The sequence below is a fragment of the Talpa europaea genome (assembly GCF_964194135.1).
Source record: "Talpa europaea genome assembly, chromosome: 10".
In the NCBI taxonomy this organism is placed as follows: Eukaryota; Metazoa; Chordata; class Mammalia; order Eulipotyphla; family Talpidae; genus Talpa; species Talpa europaea.
This window is the reverse complement of record NC_140077.1, coordinates 63,136,023-63,160,739: the sequence shown is the minus strand read 5'-3', so window position 1 is coordinate 63,160,739 and position 24,717 is coordinate 63,136,023. Positions and strand designations below refer to the sequence as shown.

Sequence of the window (24,717 nt, the reverse complement as noted above, 5' to 3'; positions counted from 1 at the left end):
GCTGACAGCAAAGGGGAACTGTCAACGGAGCAGCAGAAATAAGAACAGAATTGGGTTACAGAGGACAGGGACAGGAGTCCACTGGGGTTGCTGTTTCTGGGGTGCTCTGGCTGGGTTCTGCTCACCCGGTCTCTCCTTTGACTGAAAATGGACATTTCCTTAAAACACTCTAGCTGGGGCCGTAGCTGGAGCTGTCAGGTTAGGATCTGGGTAGGGCAGATGGGCATTTACTGGCCACCAATGGCCTCAGGCTAGCAGGCCACACGCACACGCACACCCCACTTTGTAACAACCACATTCGTTTCTAGGCTATAGACATGTCCAACTCCTAGTCTAGGACATCATGCTTGAAGACAGAGGCCTCAGTTCACAAGCTGGCTGGGCAGTCTGCTGCAATCCTGTCCTTGCATCTTGTGGCTGGGGCAGAGATCCTGCTTCCACTGGTGCCAGCTCTTCCTTTGACTACTTTCTGGATGCCAAAAACAGTTGTGTTCTGGATGCGACAGGTCTTGACATTGTTCAAACCGACAACAACCGTGCCAGGCACACACGGTGCCTGGGGGTTCCAAGTTCCAAGAAGGGCCGAGTCCCAGCCTGAGCCAGCGCAACAGAAACACCTAATAAGGCTTTGGTTCAAACCACACAGAAGGGGCTGTGGTTCAGGTGTCTGTCACTCAGAACCAGGAGAGGGCAGCGATAACAGGGAGCCCAAGTCCATCTCTGAGCTGTGGTGCCCAGGTGACATCCTGCTGTGACCATAGTGGGCAGTGGCCTTCCAGCCCCTCTGCATGGTGGCTATCATAGCAAGGAGAGTTAAGGCACTTTCTTCAATTCTGGCCTAGGAGGATTATGTCTCAGTGATCCATAAATGACTTTAAATTACACTCCCTGGGCTTCCTAAAGTTGTTTAGTTTATTCTCTTGCTACATCCTACTTCATTCTTTGCTTTTACCATGCTAATGTCCAGATTTGGTATTTCATCTCTATTCTTACTAAAATAATTTACCTTTGGTACTAATGGAGCAGGAGCTATTTTTGCCAATATTGCTCAGAAGAACAAAAAAAAAAAATTTTTTTTAAAGTAGGAGAATTCCTTATGACCAATTCTTTAGTCCAGAAATCTAAAGTCAAAACTGAGGATCCAAGTCCTTTCAAGGTTGACGGATGGACTGGTCAGGAGAACATTGGGCGAGGGGTGCCCCTCAGTTAATTTTCTGTCTATGGAGGCCCAGCTGCATAAATCATTCCACACAGGAGACCCTGAAAGCCAGGAACATGAGTTTTGATCATGTTAGCTCAACTTAAAAATACCTAAGTTGAGTTGGCCAGGAAAGCCCTGTCACATGCACCCTTCAAAACCAAGCTCATGTTAGGGGCCAAGGCTTGCTCTGTCAAGTGCCTAGAGGCAGAAACCTGTCAGGCATGGATTTCCTTACTGGTTCTCACAAGTGAAGGAACATACACAGGCAAGCAGTCGAGAAGTGCTGGGCTGAAGCTTTCACCAACCCTTATGAACTGTCCACATAATTTAATCCCCTTTCCCAAATTTAACTGTGAGGAGTCTTTATTTTACACCCTGCAGCACTAATGTAGTTCAATATCCTCTTCAAAAAGAAAACTGGCAGCAAATCAGTGTCACATTGGTTCCATACTGACCACTGGACAGGTTGTGTGGGAGGAGCCTGGCCGAGCCATGGGCCACACAGGCCCCAATTCGTCCAACTCGGAGGCTCAGGCTGAAGGCTCACACACTACAGGGCAGCCCAGAGTTGTTGAAAGCTTTATAGGGCGCATAGCTAATGATGGTGGTGTCTCTTGGTATCTGTGGGGGGTCCTCCTGGGGTGTTCAGGTTTCGAAGTACTTGTAGATTGCTGTCACGTACAGCATCACGTTTTGCCAATCTGGTCGTTCAGTCCGCACCATTTCATTAATGTCCTGACAGAGAAGAAAGGCTTGGTCAGAATTCCAGGTAACCTCCTGGCCCATCCCACAAAACACGTTCTTGGGGCTGAGGTGTGGGTGAGGGGGACCTTGAAGGATTTTGGTCAAAGTTTGATCACACACATCAAAGCTCTGGCCAAGGTGTCTGCTCCATCTCTTCCCAGTGTCCCTGGGAAGCGCATCCTCCCTGAGCCGCCCGCCCCTGCTTGAGTACACACCAGGTTCACATCTTCTTTCTCACCACAGTGAAGGACCATCCCCTGCACTTGCCCCTCAACCCTCCTCATGGTCACTTCTGAGAGCCCTTCTCACCCCCGCTCCACAACCACACTGTCCCGAGAAAGTGTCTGTTCTGTGTGCTGGAGGATCTCAGAGCTCAGCATTCTAATACCCTTCCATAGCAGCCACCTGAAATCAGGGAGGACACTCTTTTCTAACTATATGATTCAGAATACTAGCAACCTGTGACATTGAGCCACTACTATAACAGGAACTTGGTAAATCCTGGATTTTGCCTATAGCAAAATCTATAAGAGAGACCCACTGTTGCTGGAGAGCATCTATGACTTCCCAAGGGAGCTGTCTGAAGAACACAGACCTAGCAGGCCCTTCCTATAGGTGAGGGAACGTGCTGCCAGAGCCAGCAGGAAGGAAAGGGCCACCCACTGGTGACTTGGTATACAGTTCAGTGTATGTTGGCATATGTTCAGTGTAAGAATCTTGACTTACAGAAGTTTTGCAAGGTGGGAAAACTACCCACTTCTTATATATTAGAACTTTACATGTGAAGTAAAATACCTAGACAATAGAAAATACTTCTATAGAACTGAATAGAAGGTACTCTAAAAAAAGCTTATATCTATGAATTCATACAATATATTTATGGAACTCTACATAAACACACTGGCAATATAAATATTTCATCAAAGTTATTCAAATGTCAAGTCAGGGTGATAGGTCCCCCTGGGGTGGGATATGGTACTGGGTCAGGCAACTGCTGGGGTCCTAGGAATGTGGGGTGGCTTGGGTTGGCCTCAGAGTCATTCAGTCTAAGGAACTCCTTGTGCTGTGCACTGATACAGCGTGCGCCCCATAGCTCAGCACGAAGTTACGGAGTGAAAGCGTCTCTAGTTATGGAAGGACTGCCTTTGATTACTGAAAAGTGTTTTCTCCTAGGAAGTCAGACTCGGGGACAAGGAAGGAGCCCTGAAAGAAGCACATCTATTGTGAACTACTGCAGGCCCTGAGCAAAGGCCTAAAGAAGATGCTGAAACACGTGAGTTTTCTGCAACTCATTTCTCATTCCACGAGAACCAGTTTCCCATGGCCTTTGTGAAGAAGTGTGGGAACTGCTTATTCAGTCTCTAAGGCCACCTTACCTTGACTCAGGACTCATCCTACCCTCACTCCAGTTAGATAAAAGGCTGACAGACCAGTTGGTTGTGCCTTTATAGGGACACATAAACTTGTCAGCATTTTTCTTCTATACCCAAGGATTCAGTGAAGGAAGATGATTAACTCTGAGAAGCAACCTGGAGGAAGGATGCCTGCACTGAGGCCAGGACCAACCCACTGAACTCTGAGCACTTCCTTGAGATGCTTCATGTGAGGCAGAAAGCACCCAGGGACCAGGAGTGAGACTCTGTTTGCACCTACACCTGACAGGATGCTTACACGGCTGATGCAGGGTTCCCACCCAGGACGCCCTTCATGATCAAGCTGCCAGAACACCTAGGAACCTCCCCTAATAAGGAAGTTCTTCCTAAGAAAAAGGAGGTACCCTGCCACTGACACCTCAAGGGAGAAGGGGCTCACCAGCGTGGATTTGATGCCGACACTCTCAGCCGCCTGGAAGGCCAGGGTGAAGTTCCTTCGCTGTGAAAGAAAGAACGTGACTAGAGGCAGAAGCAAGGAGGGAGAAAGGCAATGGGCCCACACCTGCTGCTCAGAAAAGGCGCATACCCGCCCACATGGTACCAAACAAGTCCGCCACATTGTAAGTCCTGCTCCCATGCTTACTGGCCGCTGCACAAGCAACTGGCTATGGAGTGAGCCCCCAAATACTTGCTTTCCTCTAACACATCAGCCCGAGCCACCTGCAAATGCACCTTCAAATCTGGCATGAAACACCTGCCATATGAGTTTGCACCCCAGGGAGATATTCAAGGGCTGCCTGAAGGTCGGAGGGGCTGCTGTGGGAATGGAACAGGGGAGGGGAGAGATGGGGCTGGTTTCTCTTCTCCCCAGTGCTCATTCGGGCAGGGCTATTCCCTGCCCCTGCCCCTGAGCAGTTCCCTGAATGTGAAACCTCAGACCATGGCCGGGTCTGCAGAGGCTTGTACTTTGAGCCATTCTTAGTCCAAAAGGGGGCAAACGGCTGGTCTGGTGCAGTTGGTGCTATCCAGACCACTCACGTCTTGAGCAATCCTTCTGGACAGTTTTTGGTGAAGCTCCTACTCCTAAATGTCATCATCATCCAGGACTGACAGGGCCCATCACTTGGGAAATTCTGAACCAACCAAATGTCCCACCAAATGCCCCATATAAAATGGGTCAGGGGCTGGCTTACTTAGCACAAATAACCCAACCTCAGACTAAGACAAGGTAGAACTGGGCCATTGTGAGCCAGCACTATAGATGTGAAACACTAATAATGTAAGTTTGTGGCTCTATTTTTCACCCATCCCTCTCCCTTGGTGAAGAGGATGCCAGGAGCTGGGTCACTGCCTAGATTGCCTTACCTTATCCTGACTGTTCAATTCTTGATATGGAATGTGGGCTGGAAGGTACGTATGCAGGAGGGCACAGAAGGCTAGTCCATCATTCCAACTACTGCTGAAATTTGTAATGTCAATATTCTGAAGGAAACAAAATAAAAACATGTAAACAACATTCTGAGTTTCTTAGGAGAAGCTGATGATGGTGGATGCGGCCTAAGATGCCATCTGGGTGGGCCTCTGGAGAAGTGCCCCATGCTGGGGGCTGTGTCTCAAGACCAGCTGGTGTCAAGGACTGGCCCTTTCACCAAACCCGGCTCCCACCACCACCTGGACATGGCTGCCACTGCAGTAGGGAATATCTGAGCCAACTTTTCTTGCCTCGAATTGCAGGGTATCAGCAAGCAGCAGTTCTGTTCAGAAGAGTTATGATTCAGCCTGACTCTAAGCAAAGTCTGACAGTACATCAAGAACCTCTGGTACAACTGCTACTCCTTGTAGGAGAGAGCAGGAGCCCATCAGTGCCAGACTGTCAGCTTTCCCACAGTGCTTCTGGGAGAACCACCTGATTTCTTGTAAGTGGTACCTTACTCCATAAGCAAATTAGATATATTTGCAACCACAAAATAGTGTATCATTCAAAATATTTCATTATATGATATATTCAGCTAATATGTCCTTCTGAAGATAAAACTCCACAAATAATGTCACTAATTCACAAACTTTTACATAAATGCCACAAACTGAAAAAAGAGAGCACTCCCCAAACAACTCTTGGTTTGTTTCACTGTTAACTTCAGATAGCCTCAAACTGAATCAAGAGTTAGCTCTGTAGATGACTGAGAAAGCCCACATTTTATTACTAAAGGCAAAACATCTAGTTTCTGGGTCCCAGTTCTTATTTGTACCAGGAACAACTGATCACAGAACAAAACAGCACTATTTGTATTTGTGTAGTTTCCCAAAGTTTACCATCCTAGCCTTCTCTTTAAGAAACTATCAAGTCCTGGTACCAAGCAGAGATCATTGGCTTAGAATTGAGGGGCAGGTAGGGAGCACTGGGTCCTGTGGGGAGACCATCTTTGTCTAGTCTCATGACCCTCAATACTCCTAACCAAAGCAGCAGGTAATGTAGGCGAGCACAAAACCTAACTTTTCTTAAGATTCATCATAAAACCCAGCTGTCTGGCCTCGACTGAATGCCCAGAGGTTGCCTTCTGGGGACTTCTACCCAAGCGCACTGCTAAAGGTCAGCAGCTCTGTGAATAATTAGCCCAATGGTCACTTCCCTCAGAAATCTGATTATCTGTTGCTGCCAGTCTCCTTGATTTGGCTGTAGGTATTGTCCACAAACTGCCATAAGGAAAGTTACCAATTAAGGCACAAAGGGATGCAAACCTGCCAAGAGTCAGGAAAAGGTCGCAGCAAGACAGTGGTGGCTGCATGCCACCTCTGACTCCATTTATAAGAATGCACTGGCCCGCTGTCTAGGCCTCCACATGTGACTGGGCACAGGCAGATGTCCCTGCCTCAGTCCTCATACTTCCTGGTCATGAAGACACAGTCCAGACAAAACTCCCTGTTACATTCCTGAAAAGCCAGGCTGCCATCCTCAGGGCCTCTGCTCTGGCCAACAATTACAGCCAACACTCCTTAAGACGCCACACAACAAATGATGCTTGACAGTTTTACTGCTGATAACTGCCACAGCAAACCTGTCACTCATCTTTTGTGACTCTCAGGCAGCAGCCAATCGGGTGTGTCACCTCCATCCAGGAGGAAACTGGGGCCAGGGAAGGGAAGTGACCTGTCCAAGGTGCTGGAACGGAAGCAGGGAGGAGAGTATGTGTCCTGTGTCCTTTGTCAGTCTATCATTTCAATCTCACGTCAGCAAGGAGCATTTTTTACACAAGGAGGCTGTGGTGAGAGGCTCAGGTCAACTAATAGCTGGTCTGTGCTATTATTCAAATTCAGGTTTAAGCCCAAAGCCCATCTGCACTTCTGGGATCTGACCAGTGCTGTGACTAAGTGCCCTGATGAAAGAGCCAAGGACACCAGTATCACTGCATAGAGCGCAGGCAAAAAGCTTTTTAATGATGTGTTTGAGCGTCCATGTGGGCCACATGGCCGTCAACAGCTCCCAATCTTTGCCCCCAAAGGTCACATTCACTTCTAGAAGAAAACAAATCCCCACTTCCTGCTGCCGCTGGCCCCTTCTCCAGCTCCCTGAAAGGCAGCTGTCTCTGGCAGAGTTGCCTACGTGCCTGGCCTCACTGCACCTCGCGGCAAAGGCTCCTCCTGCTCCAGAGGAAATGGCTGTGCCCCAGCTCCCCAGCTGTGGGAACCCCAGCCTTCCCCAGCTTCCTCAAGACAAACCCAACCCTAAACCTGGAACCTCCAGTCAGCGCAGTGCTTCATTTACAAAACATGCCTGTGATTGAAAGGAGGAAAACAATAACTCCTTGATTTCCAGGCTGGGGGAATTAACTTTTAAGTACACCTGACAACCAAACCTTCAAGTCAAAACAACTAAACCCCAAACCAAGGCAGCCTGGCCAGGGTCACTCTTCCTCGGGTCACTCTGCCTCTCCATGGGGAATTAGGCCAGGTCCCCCCCTTACTCCCCCCCGCCACCCCCTACAGGGGACAGACACCATGGTTGATAAACACACAGCCCAGTGAAACCTCTGCATGTCCTCCCTGCCTCTGCCTCCTAATCTCAGGTAGAGACCCTGGGGGGAATATGCCAGGCCTTGAAACAAGGTGCTTTATCAGCAGTGGGGGAAAAGCCCATACCAAGAGATCAGGCTGCAGCTATCACCACGACACAGTGCTCAGCCTACACACCTGCTTCCCCATCTCACCTTTTATTTAATTGTTCTTAACGTTTCGGGCTGAAAAATCTAAGAAATAACACAGACTGAACATAGAAAAGTCTATAAACAACAAAGCTGGTTCTCTGAGGCTGAAAAGCACAAGGCTGGAAAATCCGTATCAGAAGATGGGGAAAAGTTCTCCTGGCTTCCTTTCCTCTCTAGAGCTCTTAAATTATTACCCATTATTATGACAGGATTAATACAAATAAATACAAGTAAAAGTACAAAATTGTTTCATATTGCCAGAGCAGTGGCCATTCCACCAAATGCCAGCTCCTTTCCTGTTCAGTGAGGACTACTCATTCCAAAACTGTGACAGCACTCAGCCAGGCCCTACTCACACCCCTGTGGGGCTGCAGGCCACCCACTGTGCCCCACCACCAGGATATCCAGTGGGCTCCAAGCAGATGCCAGGCCCCAAACCAGTTTTCCTTAGTGATGGAGCTCACAGGAGCCAACATTTGCAGGTTCCCACTAGCCTTCACCTCTTTTTTTAAAAAAAAGATTTATTTATTTATACAAGCACTGGGTACAGTCAGAAGCGTGGGAGGGTGAGAGGATTCACCAGAGCCAGAGCAGGGAACAGAACAGGCAGACTGACAAAATACACTGCTGAAGGGAGCAGCGGGCACAACAGGAGAGGTCTGCGCACCATGTGGGACCCTTGTTGGCGGCTGGGGATCGAACTGGCGCTGCAGAGGCTGCAGGCAGCTTTGCAGCTCAGCGCTCAACTGCTGCGCCACCAGGGGAGGCCCTAGCTTTCATCTCTTAACAGGTATCCGGTTCAGTGCCTGGACCTAGAGGAATGTGCCGTGTGAAGTCTGGGCCAAACTTTCTGTTGCTGTCTTCTGAGTGAGGTGGCAACAGGCACAGGCAGGTAAGTCTGCCTGTGGTTTCCTGGTTCCCATAACACATGATCAATTGACTCTGCCCCTGAGAGCCAGGTTAACAGAGCTGGCCTTGAACTGTCTTAGCAGATGAGAAAAAAAAAGCAAACGTTTCTGTGCCTTGGATAAAAACAACTAAACCACCACCAGTATAAAGCCTTCAGGTAGGGGTGCTTAACCAGGCCTGACACCAGGTGCTGGGTCCCAGCGAGTGGCTTTTCTCTGTAAAGTGAATGTACACACCTGGCCCATCATTCACACTCTGTGAAACTGTGCGGCCTTCTACAAAGATAAGGGATTTTTATGGGTCTGCTTACTTAATTGTATGGGAGATAGGTACTTTGTAGCGGATGGTACCCATCCCATTATAGGGTGCCAATAGGCAACAAAAGCACCATGTCCCTAGGCAGCTCCTGGCCACATGATCAAGTCTGTTGACCCTTGCTGTTAATTATGTCACCAGTAAACCTCTACCTGACATTCAATGGGTGCGTCACATAAAAAATATGGGCTTTTAGTGTGGGTACCCTTCCTGTTCTCCAAGGGTTGGATAATGGATTCTCAGATAATTGGCTACTTCTAAATCTCAACTCCTCAGGATTCACTTGGAACACATTGGTAGGAAACCTTCTCTATAATCCTTGTTTCAAAGGGATTCATGTTATGAGGCAGAATGTGTCCCTGCGCTATTGTGATTTATAAGAAATATAAACTTGGTCATCATTCACAGTTCCAGGTTCACAGCTCCTAATGGAATGTTCTAAATGTTGAGAATGGTAAAGGTGTTAAGTGAATGAGGTGACTTCTGGAAGCACCTGAGGATTGGGGCTGGTGCCCATGATTCAAAGTATTGGAACTTCCAGTCACAGGTCCAGGATCTCCAGGGAGGGGAGAGTGCTAGAGATTAGTATCAGCTGTCAGTGGCCAATAATTCAAATTGGCCTAAATAATAATAAAAACCCAAGAGGGATCAGAGAGCTTCTGGTTGATGAACACGTAGAGATTTGGGGGGGAGAATGGTGAGCCTCGAGAGAGCATGGAGGCTCTGCCTTTCTCCCCTATCTTGCTCTACGCATGTCTTCCATTTGGCTGTTCCTGAGTTACACATTTTTATAGCAAACCAGTGTTCTCGGAAGTAAAAGCTTTCTTGAGTTCTGTGAGTTGCTCTACTCAATTAATCAAACCTGAGGAGGGGTTCATGGACACCTGATTTCGTCACTTGGTCAGAAGCCTGGGCTTTGCCACTGGCATCTTAAGTGGAGGGTGGTGTTGGGAAACTGAACTCTTAAGGCCACAGAATCTGATGCTTTCTCTAGGGAGATAGTATCAGAATTGAGTAGAATTCCCAGATGCTCTGCTAGTGTCGTAGCACTGTTGGTTGGTTGGCATAGGGTACCCCTCCCCCGACACTGGAATTTGGTCATCAGGATACCCATTCAATTGGTGTCTGAGAACTACTTGCAGTTGTGGGGAAGCCTCACTTCACAGGTGGGTCCAGGTACCCAATTTAGCTCCCCTGACAGGGGCAGCAGGTTTTTTGTGTGGCTCTGTGTTCTGCAGGCCTGCGAAATAAAGAGTGAAGTGTCCAGAGCCCTGTTCTTTCACTGTTGGTAAAGAAGGCCTTCATCTTGGAGAGGAGCCAGGGCACTGGCCCCCAGGGAGACACATGCAGGTCTATAGCAGGACAGAAGACAGGAAAAGGACTGTTGACTCTTCACCCACAGAGCAGTCCTCGTCCAGGACCAAGGCCCAGCCTGGGCCTCAGCTCTCCTAGAATGAGATGTCTTGCAAGACAGAGCCCAACAGGTGCATCTGACGCAGACCCAGTCTCAGGGCAGGCTTCAGGGGGAGTGTGGTTAAACTGGGAACTGGGGCTGCTGGGCAGGAAATAAAAAGGTCACCGTGAGAGGTGGCAGGTGGGAGAAGGAAGTGGCAACAGAAATAATTCAGAGCTAAAGCAAACTAAACTTGGTAACACAATGGATATGAAGAAGGGTCGTGCGTGCACTACTGAAGGTGACCATGGTTTCTGCTGGCAGAGCTGAACATCAGTGGGAATAGCGGGGATCGTCATGGAGGCTGAGAAGCACTTCTGACAAATTGTGTTCACAGTGCTTCGAGACACCTAAAGGGAGGAACTTGGGGGTGTTAACATGGTGGGGCTGGAGGTGCAAGCTGTGTTGGGGGATATAAATGTACAAGGGCCATGAGTGAAGCAGCTCCCTGGTGAACCCTCCAAGGGATGGTCAGAGAGGGCAGTGAGAAGGAAAGAGGTCTCAGATGAAGGCTCTTGGATCTCCCTCATGTAAGGGCCATGCAGAGATGAACAGCCTTCAGAGGTACACAGAGGAAGGCCATACAAAAGAAAAACCAGAAGCCAAAGGAGGAGAGTGCTACCACTGCAGAGAGTAGTCAATAGCATAATTAAGCAATGGCAAATTATTCAATGAAGATCACTCACAAATTAAGAAGCCACTACAGGGCCTCCCCTGTGGTGTAGCGGGTTGGCACAGCACTGTGAAGCTGTCCGCAGCCTCTGCAGCATGGGTATGATTCCCGGCCGGCTGGGGAGACACCCATATGGCGTGGCAGACCTCTCCTGTCTCACCTGCTGCTCCCTTCAGCAGTGTATTTCGGTCTGTCTGCCTGTTCCGTTCCCCACTCTGTCTCTGGTGAATCCTTTCACCCTCCTGTGCCTCTGGCCTGTACCCCAGTTCTTGTATGAAAATAAATAAATCTTTAAAAAAAAAGCCACTACATCAACAAAGTTAATATTAGTTTATAACTTTCACACATATACTCTTTTTACATGTTTATTTCACAAAGGTTGTCTAGAAATGGAAATTCTGTTTTTTAAAAAAGTGGCACTTTCAGTGCACAAGGAAGGGCCTTGATTGTAAAATAGCATCTTCCAGGGCATATCTCCCTGGTAGTAGGGCCCAAATGCTTTGCAGATGGACAAAATGACTATAGGTCGAGAGCCTTTAACACCACTATGTCCTGACTCAGGCAGTGGCCAGTTTCTGGAGCCTGTCCCTTTTAAAATAAACTGTTCCGAAAGCTAGCACCTTGCTGATCTGAGGGGCACATGCATGCTCATGGAAGGACTCAGACGTTCACTAGTCACAGCAATGACGCCAAGTTCTCTAGGAAGGAAACAGTTTTTTTTTTTTTTAAAGAGACACACAAAACACACTAGTAATTATAATGCAAGTACCTAATTAATGAATTAATATTTTACATTTAATTTTCAGGTTACTTTGGGGTTTTTCTACTCTGCAAGATAACTCTATGTTTGGATTACATGGACAAAAAGAAGAGTGTGATGCGCCACAACAGATGTTCACAAAAGGCTGACCACAGACTCAAATGAGGTCCTTTGCCATATTTTTTCTAGAAGCATACATCCTCCTGTCCAGAAAATGGCAACCAAGTGATCTGATTGTCAAGTGACATGACCTGTTTCACAGTGCCATTTGCTGTTCTTTCCAACCATGAAAATTCAGACTTGGATTTCTAAAATTGCCTGATACCCTCATACACTGTGAGGGAGTGGCTGGACATTTTCCACTCGCTGCTTTAGACCTGGGATGGAAGCCCTTTTCCACTCCTGTGACTTTATTTTTATTATTTTTTTTAAAAGATTTACTTTTTTTTAAAGATTTACAAAAACCAGGGTAACAGGCCAGATGTACGGGAGGGTGAGAGGATTCACCAGAGACAGAGTGGGGAACAGAACAGGCAGACTGACTGAAATACACTGCTGAGGGGAACAGTGGGCGAGACAGAAGAGGTCGGCCGCACCATGTGGGTATCTCTCTGGGTGGCTGGGATCATACCCACACTGCAGAGGCTAAGGACAGCTTCACAGTGCTGCGCTCAACTGCCTGCACCACCAGGGAGGCCCTCACTCCTGTGACTTTATATATGGCATTGTTTCTGAGGCCTTCAGATGCTCTGCTTCAGCATGCCTTTGTATGCACTGAGAGTTGGGGGCTGGAACACAGAAACAAGAAACTGCATAAATCTCTACTAAAAATTATTTAAATATCGTAAGACAATGTTTTAAATGTTTTTTTTTTTTTTTAAAGATTTTTATTTATTTATACAAGCACTGGGTACAGTCAGAAGCACGGGAGGGTGAGAGGATTCACCAGAGACAGAGCGGGGAGCAGAGCAGGCAGACTGATGAAATACACTGCTGAGGGGAGCAGCGGGCGGCAGGAGAGGTCTGCGCGCCATGCGGGACCCTCGCCAGTGGCCGGGGATCGAACCGGCGCTGCAGAGGCTGCGGGCAGCCTCGCAACCCAGCGCTCAACTGCTGCGCCACCAGGGAGGCCCTAAATGTTTAATGTTTTAATTTGCCTTAAGTTTAAGGGTCATAAAATTCACTCTCAAATATAACACGCTCTTTAAATAGTTATTAAGGTTCTGATCTATTTAAGGAAATTCCACTTTCATGGGCACAGGGCAAGAAGTCAAAAACCATTATTCACTTTTCTGCTAACATGTGAAAGGACTAATTTTCCCACCTTATGCCTGTTTCAACTATAGAGGTGATGACCACAGGTCCCTGTCAGGCAGAGCCAGAGTGACCCAATACACTGGGGATGACATGCTCTGGGCGTTACAGTCTACTCTTCATCAGACAGGATTGGGTTACAAACAAAATCCTTGCCCACACTGCCTCAGATTCAGGCCACGGGGCAGAGTCTGGAGGGTGTTTGAGAATCTGAGTGTGTGTGTGTGCATTTTTCTGTGTGGTACAGTAGGGGTGGGGTGGAGAGGAGGAACACAATACCAAAAAGAGGGAAAATTCACAAAGACATGGTTTTCACCCCTTCAGGTAGTGACTATGAAACTCAGAAGGCCCCACAAGGCCCTGGGAGTAGTGAGAAGCCTCGATGGTGCCTGGGGTTGCTGATATAAAGGTGTTGCCCTGAGGATTCTAGCTTGTCTCCAGTTTAACTAATCTCTACTCAGTTGGGGGTAGGGATAGGGGTGGGGGTGAGGGATCTCTCCAGGGAGTCTGCATCTCACATCAGGAAGGTCAGGTGTTGGGGCTTATGCGGGAAAGAGGGAGAAAGCCAGGCAGGCAGCAGAGGGCAAGCCAGTGACCTGAACGTAGCATCTTGTGCACTTTATAAGGGGAGGAGGTTCCAATAAGGACCCTCAATCCTCACTGGCATCAGAATCACCTGGAAGCCTTTTCAAAGTGACATATGCATATGTCACTAGAATAGCTGACATAGCTTTTCTAGGTATCTTTTTTTTTTTTTTTTTTAAGGTTCCCAGGTGACCTGAATGTGCAGCTGAGAAGGGAGGGTCACCAAGCTAAAAGCTGAAGGCAGATGAAAGTGTAATGCATGGCAATATCTAAAAGGTTAAGTCTATGAGTTCATGATGATGTTGACAGAAACACAACAAGCCCAGCTTGGAAATTCATGGTCCTGAGTGCTGGAAAATAAAAGGAAGGGATTAAATACTTGATGGAACTTTCCTGACCAGACTGGATGTCAAGATAATCAACAGCTGATAAACAAGTTCCTCTAATGGATGAAGGAGGAATGACTGACAGAATTAAAATCTTGAAATCTGGTAAAAACAATTATCAGTGGCCAGTAACACCATAGGTAGAGAGTCACAGTCTACTTTACACCTGGACAGATGACACACTTCCACAGGTGGGGTATTCTGTCAAAAATTTGAACTGGAATCAGATCTAACCAACAGCTCAATCTACCAATTTATAGCATGACAATTCTCCCACGATGTCATTAATAAAACCTAAAATGTTCAAGCTCAATAGGATACTCAATTCAGTTGTTTCAAAAAGATACAGTGAGAGGGAAAAAAGGGAGAATATTAAGATTAAAACAGACTTAAAAGAGACATTATCCAAATGCAAAGTACAAACTTTATTTGGATCTTAATTCAGTAAATTAACAGTAAAACTATGCTTCAACTGGGAATCTTCAACTCTATCTAAACATATGATCATATTGAATGGCTGGGATATGCTTCAGAATCATGCGGGGAGACGGGTGGGAGAGTGAGAAGACTATGTGGTTGTGACTTGTTGCTGGGGATAAGTACAAGGGGGTTGTTTTACTATTCTCACTATTTTAGCTTGTATTTGGAAATTTCCATTAAAAACAACCCAAACTGTAACTCAACAACAAAAAGACAAACCAAATGTCCAAATAGGTCAAGGACTTGAATACATAGTTCTCCAAAGAAAATAAATTGCCAACAGCACATGAGAAGATGCACAAATCTATTAAGTCATAAGGGAAATACAAATCAAAACTGCAATGAGTTACCACTCCATACCAAGTAGAATGCTGATTATTTTTTAAAAAAGGAAAATAACAAGTGCTGTCGAGGATGTGGGGAAATTAGAAACCTCATACATTGCTGGTGGAAAAGTCTGGTGGTTCCTCAATAAATGAAATACATCATTACCATACAACAATTCCACTCCTAGATATAAACCTAAAAGAACTGAAAATGGGTGATGAAACTAATATCTGCACAAGAATGTTGGGAACAGCACTATACATAACAGCCAAAATGTGGAAACAACCTGAATATCCACCAAATGTGGTATATTCAACCAAAAAAGGAATGAAGTACTAATACATGCTCCAAGTTGGATGAGTCTTGAAATACAATGCTAAGTGAAAACTAGGCACAAAAGGCCAAATATGATGATTCCATTTATATGAAATATTCAGAACAGTGAAATCCTGAAACAGAAAATAGATTAGTGGTTATCATGGGCCAGGAGTGCAGGAACTGGGAGTGACTGCTAATAAGTACTGGAGGAGACTATTTGGGGTGATAAAAAGTTCTGGAACTAAATTTTTGATGGATGTACAATGCTGTGAATGCCACTGAATTGTACTTAATGCCACTGAATTGTGCACTAAAAAAATGACCAAAATGGTAAGTCTTATGCTATGTATATTTTATGACAACAAAAAACAATTGGCAGACAGACATTCTCAAGTAGCACATGCTCAAAAATGCTGTACACCAGGTAGATCTCATAAGAAACTTATCCCAGATCATCTAATCAGAGGTTATAATGCTTAAATGCAATGATTTCTGAGTGAGTTCTAAGGGAATTTATTATGGCTTTGCTTTGACAATTAAAAAAAATTTTCTTAAAAGCAAACAAGGAGTTATGGGTAGGATGAGCTTTGTCCACCACCACTGGAAAGCTTCTGGTAACTCAAAAGTGATCTGATACATCATCAGTGGGTGACTGTTCCAAAGAGCTGCTCATGCTTTGGTGAGAGAAGTTGCCCCAAATGCTCCAAGTAGTGAAGGCACTTCTAGGATACAGCCCTAACTATGTTAAGTTTCACAAAGACAAATCCTAAGATATAATACTATGTCTGGGGTTCAACATGCTGAAACTTTTTTTGGTCAGATGACCCTATTTGGGGGACATTCAGGATAGGTCAGTAAATGTCACCCTAAGAGATAAAGGGGAGACTTCACAGAAGAGCACACAGGAACCACAAAGCTTTCTTTTTGAAATTTCAGAAAAACTGCCACCAAGAAGAGATGGTAATTGAGACCTGCTGGCTGGGTCACAGCTGATTCATGAATCCACGGCATGTTGTGAGCAGTTTTATTAGCAGCTTAAGAATTAGTTTTCTAGATTCAGTTTAGCTTTGGCAGGGGTTATTACTCATCAAAATGCAATTTCAACTAAAGGGGACATACAGTAATCCTCAAGTAACATTTACCCTGGTTGGTGCCCTTGGGGAAGGGCATGGGGAAAAGAAGTGTTTGAGGCACTCCAAAACTTCCTTGGCCTGGCCTTCTTTAGTTTATCCTTAGGTAAAGCTCACCAGTTTTGTCCTCAGGCTCTGAAATAGATGGATACAGAGCTGCCTGGGTGGCGCAAGCCTTGAAGCCCACCAAATGTTAGCAGCCTAGACTCACAATGAAATCCTGTTTAAATACCGTCTCTGAGAAAAGGCTCTCCAGCCTATCCTAGAACGTTCTGGTGACAGGAAGGAAGCACTTTACCTTACTAGGCCAACTGCCCCTCCACTATAAGTCTTAAGAAAGTCATCTTTTTTTTTTTTTTTAATTTATACAAGAGCCAGGGCACAGGTCAGATGTGCAGGAGGGTGAGAGGATTCACCAGAGACAGAATGGGGAACAGAACAGGCAGACTGACTGAAATACACTGCTGAGGGGAGCAGCAGGCGAGACAGGAGAGGTCTGCTCACCATGTGGGTTACTCCGAGGCCGGCGGGGGATCGAACCAGCACTGCAGAGGCTGCAGACAGCTTCACAGGGCTGCACTCAACTGCCTGTGCCACCAGGGAGGCCCAGGAAATTCTTTCATTGATTCAAAAACCACCCTCTGCAGATACTTGTTTGAAAAGCAGAGCTGTGTGGCGGAGGTGTCATGGCTTTAGGGCCCGATGGATCTGGGGTCTGAATGTTGGGGTCACTTCTTTAACAGGGCCTTAGGGCAGGCAGTTTAACTTAAAGGAGTCTCAATTTTCTCATATACAATATGGACAAAATATCCAATTATGAAGACTCACTAAGATAATGTAAGCTATGGAGGGCAGAACAGCCTGTACCCCTAGTCAATCTCCCAAAGATAGTGCTGAATCCACCTTTTCAAACACGAGATTGTTCCCCACCCTTGGAATGTCAGAAGACTGTCATGCTGGGTCCTCAGTACTTGTCCCCTAGTTAACATCTTGAATTTCAGGACACCTACTACTTTGGGCCAGAGATGACATGAGCAGGCAGGTTTCTAACGTGAGTCCCCATCAAGCCTACATACTGCACTTACATAGCTTTGTTTCTCTCTCTTAGAACATATAGCTCCTCAAGGGTGGGCTTGTTCTCCATCCACCAAGACTGAGCAGAAAGTCTGAGATATCCTTTAGGCACCCAGCAAAGACTTGCTGAATAATATTCTGGCCTAATGAAACTTAGGGAAAGTAGAGAAAAAAAATGTTTTAGCAGATCTGAAAGCTTCAGTACAGAGATAGGCTTGGGAGGGACGGAATGCTTCAATTTCTAAAAATGGGGGCTACTGGAAGATAGTATTTCACAAAGCATAAAGAATGGACACAGAGCATATCTGAATCATTTAAATACTTTAAATTTGAAAAATATAATTTATGCAAAAAAGGATACTATAGTATACTGTCAGTTCAATATAGAACAGAACAGATTTAAACCATCGCATTGATGGGAATTCCCTAACATGGAAAATGCCCATTTGGATGCATCATTATTCTTTTGGTACTCACATTTCAGAGGGTTAACAGCCTACTGCCTGCCCGCCCACCAGGAATACCTTCTGATGTGTGCCAAGATGGAATGTGAGCCTGGAATGACCATGGATCTTACCCAGCGTGGCACTTCCCATCTCTGATATCATAGGCAATGTATCTGGTCAACCCACAACACCAAAGCACAAGGCATCCGGGATACAAAGTGTCTGGGATCTTTCAGTAGCTTGGGAAGGAAATGATCTCAGGGAAGAATGCTCAATATTGCATGCTCACCTTAAGATGAACTTATTTTATTGCTTATAGTAGGAACTGAAGTGTTCTTTTCCATCTGTCAGTGAATCAGTTTCTACATTTCTAATAGCACTTTGGCACAGAGAAAATGGCAAAATATCTAAAAAAGGTACTACACCTGTGGTACCTCCCTCTTGCACTTCTTTTTTTTTTTTTTTTTAAAGATTTATTTATTTATTTATACAAGCACTGGATACAGTCAGAAGGGCAGGAGGGTGAGAGAATTCACCAGAGCCAGAGCGGGGAACAGAGCATGCAGAAGGACCGAAGTACACTGCTGAGGGGAGCAGCGGGCGGCAGGAGAGATCTGCGCGCCATGTGGGACCCTCCTCCCATGGCCGGGGAGCAGCCGGGGATCAAACCGGCGCTGCAGAGGCTGCGGGCAGCTTCGCAACCCAGCGCTCAACCGCTGCGCCACCGGGGAGGCCCTCCCTCTTGCACTTCTTTCTGAAGTCCCAAATCCAGTGGTTTTCTTTCTTTCTTTTTTTTAAAGATTTATTTATACAAGAATCGGGGTACAGGACAGATGCATGGGAGGGTGAGAGGATTCACCAGAGAGAAAGCGGGGAACAGAACTGGCAGACCGATGAAATACACTGCTAAGGGGAGCAGCGGGCGCGACAGGAGAGGTCTGCCACGCCATGTGGGACCCTCGCTGGCCGGCCAGGATCGAACCGGAGCTGCAGAGGCTGTGGACAGCTTCACAGTGCTGTGCTCAACTGCCTTGCCACCAAGGGAGGCCCTCTGGTGGTTTTCTTACCTCACCTTTAAGTGAAATAAATAAGGGGAAATGGGAAGACACTTTATTTTGGACCAAAGACAACCAGATACCACTAGTAGAAGTACGGAACAGAGTTATCACAGGCCCCAGAGCAGAGTTTGTGATACACCTGTGTATGGTGTTTGGTGCTAGTGCTACCAGTTATTTTTCTGGTTTTATTTCACAAACAAGTTTGTTACAAGCTCTTTCTGTTGTTTTCTTGATGATAAAATACATCAGGATGTAGTCAGAGAGAGTTGAGGGATTCACTGGCAGCAGAAGTACAAAGACACTCAAAACAGGATTCTATGTAGCACAATGATGAATGCTTGTGATAACAAACAAGCCATTAAAAAGGTTTTAAATTATGCCCAGGAAAAAGTGTAAACTTTCAAAATTTGGAAATAATACACTGTGCACAGTAAAGTGTTAAATATTAATTTCATGCTTGATTTAGAGCAAAGAAAGGAAAAATTTCCAATATAGATGCTGACAGAAGAGAAAGTATTAAAAAGATGCATACAGAAAAAGAGGTTTCTTTCAGAAGGAAGATGCAAACACCAGGAATCATCCCATCACCAGACACCTAGGCCCAGAGTGGAAACTCATCCCACCCAGTGAATATAGCCTGATAACAAGCCCAATAAAATTACATCCTTTATCTTCTCCACAATTAATTTTCTCCTGAGTATAGAGATGAAAAGGATGGGGCAAATATCAATAGGGAGGCAAAAATCCAATCAAAATGTGTCACAGACATAGAAGCAGTCTAATTCAGTGAACGTGTTTCTCTTTTTTACTCTCTTCCTTGAAATGTCCTCACCTTGGAGAACAGACGAGTCTTATTCCCTTCACCTCAACCACCTCTGACATTGTGTAGCTCTTTCCTTCCCTCTTTCTTCGACATGCCATTCTTCCCAATTTAAGTAAGAGCCAACATTAAAATTAGCTACACGTCATACTTCACACCATACATAAAAGTAAATTCAAACTGGACCTAAATGTAAAACCTAAGACTGACTAGAAATTCTGCAAGACAGGGCTTCCCCTGGTGGCGCAGGCCGTTGAGCGCAGCGCTATGAAGCTGTCCACAGCCTCTGCAGCGCCATTTCGATCCCGGCCGGCCGGTGAGAGTCCCACGTGGCGTGGCAGACCTCTCCTGTCTCGCCTCATGCTCCCTTCAGCAGTGTATTTCGCCAGTCTGCCTGTTCTGTTTCCCGCTCTGTCTCTGGTGAATCCTTTCACCCTCCTGTGAATCTGGCCTGTACCCCAGTTCTTGTGTAAATAAATAAATAAAAATCTTTAAAAAAAATAAAAAAAGAAATTCTGCAAGACAGGAGATAATCCTTGGGACCTTGGGGCAGGCAAACATTTCTCACATATAAATACCAAAAACACACATGCACCATGAAAGAAAAAATAAATATATATTGGACATCATCAAATTAAGAACTTCTCCACTTCCAAAACCACTCTTAACCAACTGAAAAGACAAGCCACAGAATGTGAGAAAATATTTGCAAATGATGTATGAAGGATCAGAATATTTAAAGGATCTAAAATTTATTAATAAACAACAATAAGAAAGTAGGAAAAAACGCTGAACAGATACTGTAGGGTAAGGTAAAAAGTATCAGGCTTTTCTGCCCTCCCGCCATCAGAATAGATGATGGAACCCTGTGGTCCTGAATGCATGCCTGATGGTGGGAGTAGGGTGTGGGCATATGTAGATGGGTTTCACCTGGGCTAAGACTGGGCTTTTAGGGGCAGCGTCGCGGGGACGCCAGCAGAAGCAGAGAAGCCGAGAGCAGAGAAGCAGAGAGAAGGCTGGAGAGCCCAGAAAGAGTGAAGACTTGCTGGGGGCTGGGAGGCCTGCCAGTCTCCCGGCCCCACAGTACTCCTGCCTGCCATGTGCCTGGTAAATCGCAATAAAAAACCTGCAAAAGCCACTGAGGGTTCTTGGACTCCTCCTTTACCTGGTCTGCTGGATCAGAAAACCTGCCCTGTGTCATTTCTGCCCCCACAGATACTAAACCAACGAACACATATAGATGGATGGCAAATAAGCACAGGGAAGGCATCCCTGGTGGCACAGGGGTTAAAGAATCAGCAGCGCTATCAAGCTATCACCAGCCACTGTGGCATGAGTTCTATCCCAGGCCAGGGAGCTGAGCCATATGGTGCAGCAGACCTCTCCTGTCTGCTCCTCCCCTCAGCAGTGTATTTCAGTAGGTCCGTCTGTTCTGCTTCCCACTCGTCTCTGGTGAAATCTCTCATCCTCCACACCTCTGGCCTATACTCTACTTCTTGTATGCATAAATAAAAATAAATCTTTCAAAAAAAGAAGCACAGGGAAAGATGCTTATTCTGATCTGTGCCAAATAACCTGCTTCTATAAATGGAGAGGTCACCCTAAATTTCCTGAATGACCTCAGGCTAAACTCATTCGTGAAAAGCCAGAGCACTCATATATATAATGAAATTAACCTGTCAAATTTTAGCTCCTCTCTAGACTTCAAATTATTATGCTAGCATCACATTGCACTGCACAAGGGGAAAATGATTTCTCAAGAGGTAAGGAAGGAAAGGACCATACATGCTATCTGAAATGATATATAAGGATTATTTGACCCAGACAATTTAATGGTTCTGCTTTTAGTACTATTAAGCAGCTCTTGAAAACGTTACTTATCTCATTTCTATTTCTCAGCATTACTCATAATAAAAATACTGACTTCCTGGAAACTTACTAAAGTGTTTGGGACACCACTGGGGAGGCAGCACAGCTCAGGAGGAAGCCTGGGGCAGGCGATGGAGGCTGACTTGCAGGCTCTCAGGCAAGCACACCGACCTTTCTGATTTGCAGTTTTTCTCACCTGTGAAATGCAAGCTGGCTCTCATGATTTCCCCAGGCTGTCTCAAGTCTGTCTTTCTCCAACATTTGAGAATTTTGGGCACTGATTCAGATAAGTATCCAAATTTTATTTTAGAAAATGCATCCCTCAGATAATTCTCTTAAAATTATATGAGAGATGGGCAATCAAACCATTTTACAATATTCAGCATGTTTTGTCTATGTCATTAGTGGGAGCTAAATGGAAAAGAATGAAGGGTAGATGGCCAAAATCCTTAGTTAAGAACAACCAGCTTCTCTGCCCGCGGCCTCTGCGGCGCCGGTTCAATCCCCGGCTGCTCCCCACCACCGGAGGAGGGTCCCACATGGCGCGCAGACCTCTCCTGCCGCCCGCTGCTCCCCTCAGCAGTGTACTTCGGTCCTTCTGCCTGCTCTGCTCCCCGCTCTGGCTCTGGTGAATTCTCTCACCCTCCCGTGCTTCTGACTGTACCCAGTGCATGTATAAACAAAAAAAAAACAAACAAACAAGCAAACAAATAAATAAAGAAAAACATGCCTCTATTAAAAAAAAAAAAAAAAAAAGAAAAGAAGAACAACCAGCTTCTAAAGCTCTCTTAAAACTCCTCAGGTCTCTCTCTCCCACTTCTACCACAAGCCTACTGTTGGTGAAGTCACACAAGTATGTCTCAGAGACCACTGCTGCTGTGCACAGTCCCTATCTCTGCCAGGCCATTCAGAAGGTCACCATTACTGAATATCTTTCAAATTTATAGGTCCTGATGTAACTGTGAAAGAAGCTCACAGTGACAGAAGTAAAAATCAGCATTTAAGAATGGGTATAATATGTAACTCCTTCACTTGTGTAGAGAAAGCTAATTTGTGTCAGCTGGGGGAAAAGAATCCCGAAAACTTGATTGAATAATGTTGTCGACCACATACTGAAACCATGATCAAACTAGTTTATGGTAATGTTATTAAGCAATTAATTCAAAAAATATATACGGAAATTTCTGGAAATAGATGCTAATTGTTATCAGGTCGTGTTTAAAGAGAACACAAGGACATTGTGATTCTGGGAAAACTGTTTCTGAGCTGCTATGTTTAGCTTTAAAAGGAATCCCCTGAAGACAGGAAACAGTTCTTTCACTCCACTGTGGCCACTAGGATCATCTAGCCTCCACAGTGTGAGACAGAGGACAGAAGAGCCCGGCCAAGTGAGAGCTGCCTATTCTCTGGGGCTCTTGCAGACATGTCAACTCCTCGCCTGGCAGCCACAAGCTCTGGATGAAGATATCTTGTCATCAGGTTAAAAAACAGTTAGATCATAGCAGTTTTCATCACCTCACTAGAAAGAACTTGTAAGTATATGTATGTTCACATTAAAAAACGGGCAGGACTACAAATCTGGCTAATCTGCTTTCCCTTCATTCAAATATTTTTAACCCCTGAAATACACAGAATATTTACATACAGTAAGATCTTTCTGCATGGGAACTTAGTTTCCATGCAAAGTCACAGTGTGAAATTTAAAAAATTTAGACTTTCAGCCTAGATTTGAATAAATCTAGATTTTATTTGAATTAAAAAAGCCTGCACCTTTTAAAATTTTTACTCTGAAAAGCCATTCCGGTGACCTAAAATTCAAATTATAAAAGAGGACATTAAACCAACTAAACTTTGCTTAGATTGTCAGGAACGCCTAATGCATTAACTGCCCCCCGTCTACGGGGAGGACTCCCAGCTTTCCTAACCTTTCCCAATCTACCGTCCCGCTAGTCCCAACTTGAATCATGAAGAGAGGATGCAAGGAAGGTGGAAAGGGGAAGAACAGAAAGAAGAATTGGAACTGTGGGATGTTTTCCTGAGAGAGAGATTGAAGAGCTCTTGAAAAGGTTGAGGGAAGGGAGGACAGCAGTGGAAATAAACTCTCAGCGTTGGGCAGGTAATGGGAAGATATGTGCAGAAAATGCTTCTCTAGTCCCTGTTCTCTCCCAAAATGCAGTGACCAAGAAGAATCACAAGAAACAAGCTGGTTTGGGGAGTGGCCCTAATTCTTTTGTTGTAAGTATATATACCACATTATGGGCTACAAAATCAAATTCAGTAAGTTTAAAAGCACTCAGATCATAGAGAATATGTTCACTGACCACTATGGAATTACATTAGAAATCAGTAACAGAAAGATCTCTGGAAAAATCCTCAAGCATTTGGAAACTAACATACAAATAATCCATGGGTCAAAGTAGAACGGAAATTAAATTAGTAAAAGTATTTCAAATTGAATGTAAATGATTATATAACATATCAAAAATTGATATAAAAGCAGTACTTTGGTAAAATTTCTGGTATCTATAATAGAAAAAAAACATATCTTCAAATCAACAAGATGTCTTCTATCTTAAACTAAAGAGCAAATAAACCTAAAGTAAGCAAAAGGAACTAATAAAGACGAGAGCACAGATTAATAGAACAGAAAAACAAAAACATATACCTATGGGATAAATTCTTTTTCTGCTGAAAGAGTTTTTGACTCTAACAAACATAATTGACAATCTCACACATGTCTTTTGGTGAACATACATGTGTTTCCAATGAGTATACACCTTGCAGTGAAGCTGCTTGCTCATGGGGTATGTGAATATTTACCTGCAGCAGATACTTCCAAACAGTTTTCCAAAGTGGCTGGAGCATTTTAAAATCCCATCATCAGTGTCTAAGTGTTCTAATTGTTTCACTTCGTTGCCAACACTAGACATTATCAGTCTTCTAATTTAGGCATTCTGTGCTTAATTTGCTGTAGTTTTAATTTACATTTCCCTGATGATTAATGATATTAAGCACTTTTCTAGCTGTTAATTGGCCACCCGATCTTTTATTTTTCAAATGGAAGTGTCTGACCAATGGAATCGAATAGAAAATCCAGAAATAAACCCACAGATTTATGGTCAACTAATCTTTGACAAAGGAGCAAAGAATATGCATTGGAGCAAAGAAAGTTTGTTCAATAAATGGTGCTGGGAAAACTGGGTCGCTACATGCAAAAGAATGAAGCTTGACCACCACCTCACACCATACACAAAAATCAACTCAAAATGGATTAAAGAAC

At 45.0% G+C, this 24,717-nt stretch overlaps 1 protein-coding gene across 3 annotated transcripts in view; it reads right to left on the bottom strand.

Moving 5' to 3' along the window:
- Positions 1 to 1,846: 1,846 nt before the first annotated feature.
- SPECC1L (sperm antigen with calponin homology and coiled-coil domains 1 like) overlaps positions 1,847 to 24,717 on the bottom strand; it is a gene marked incomplete at both ends in the record, with an annotated part of 98,699 nt that continues 75,828 nt past the window's right edge. For 2 of the 3 annotated variants that reach the window (XM_084244724.1, XM_084244722.1), the window contains 3 exons: positions 1,847 to 1,936; positions 3,758 to 3,817; positions 4,684 to 4,800. In XM_084244724.1, coding sequence (XP_084100850.1) covers positions 1,847 to 1,936; positions 3,758 to 3,817; positions 4,684 to 4,800 — 267 coding nt within the window. The remainder of the gene's footprint in view (positions 1,937 to 3,757; positions 3,818 to 4,683; positions 4,801 to 24,717) is intronic. The other variant, XM_084244723.1, reaches the window with a different exon arrangement.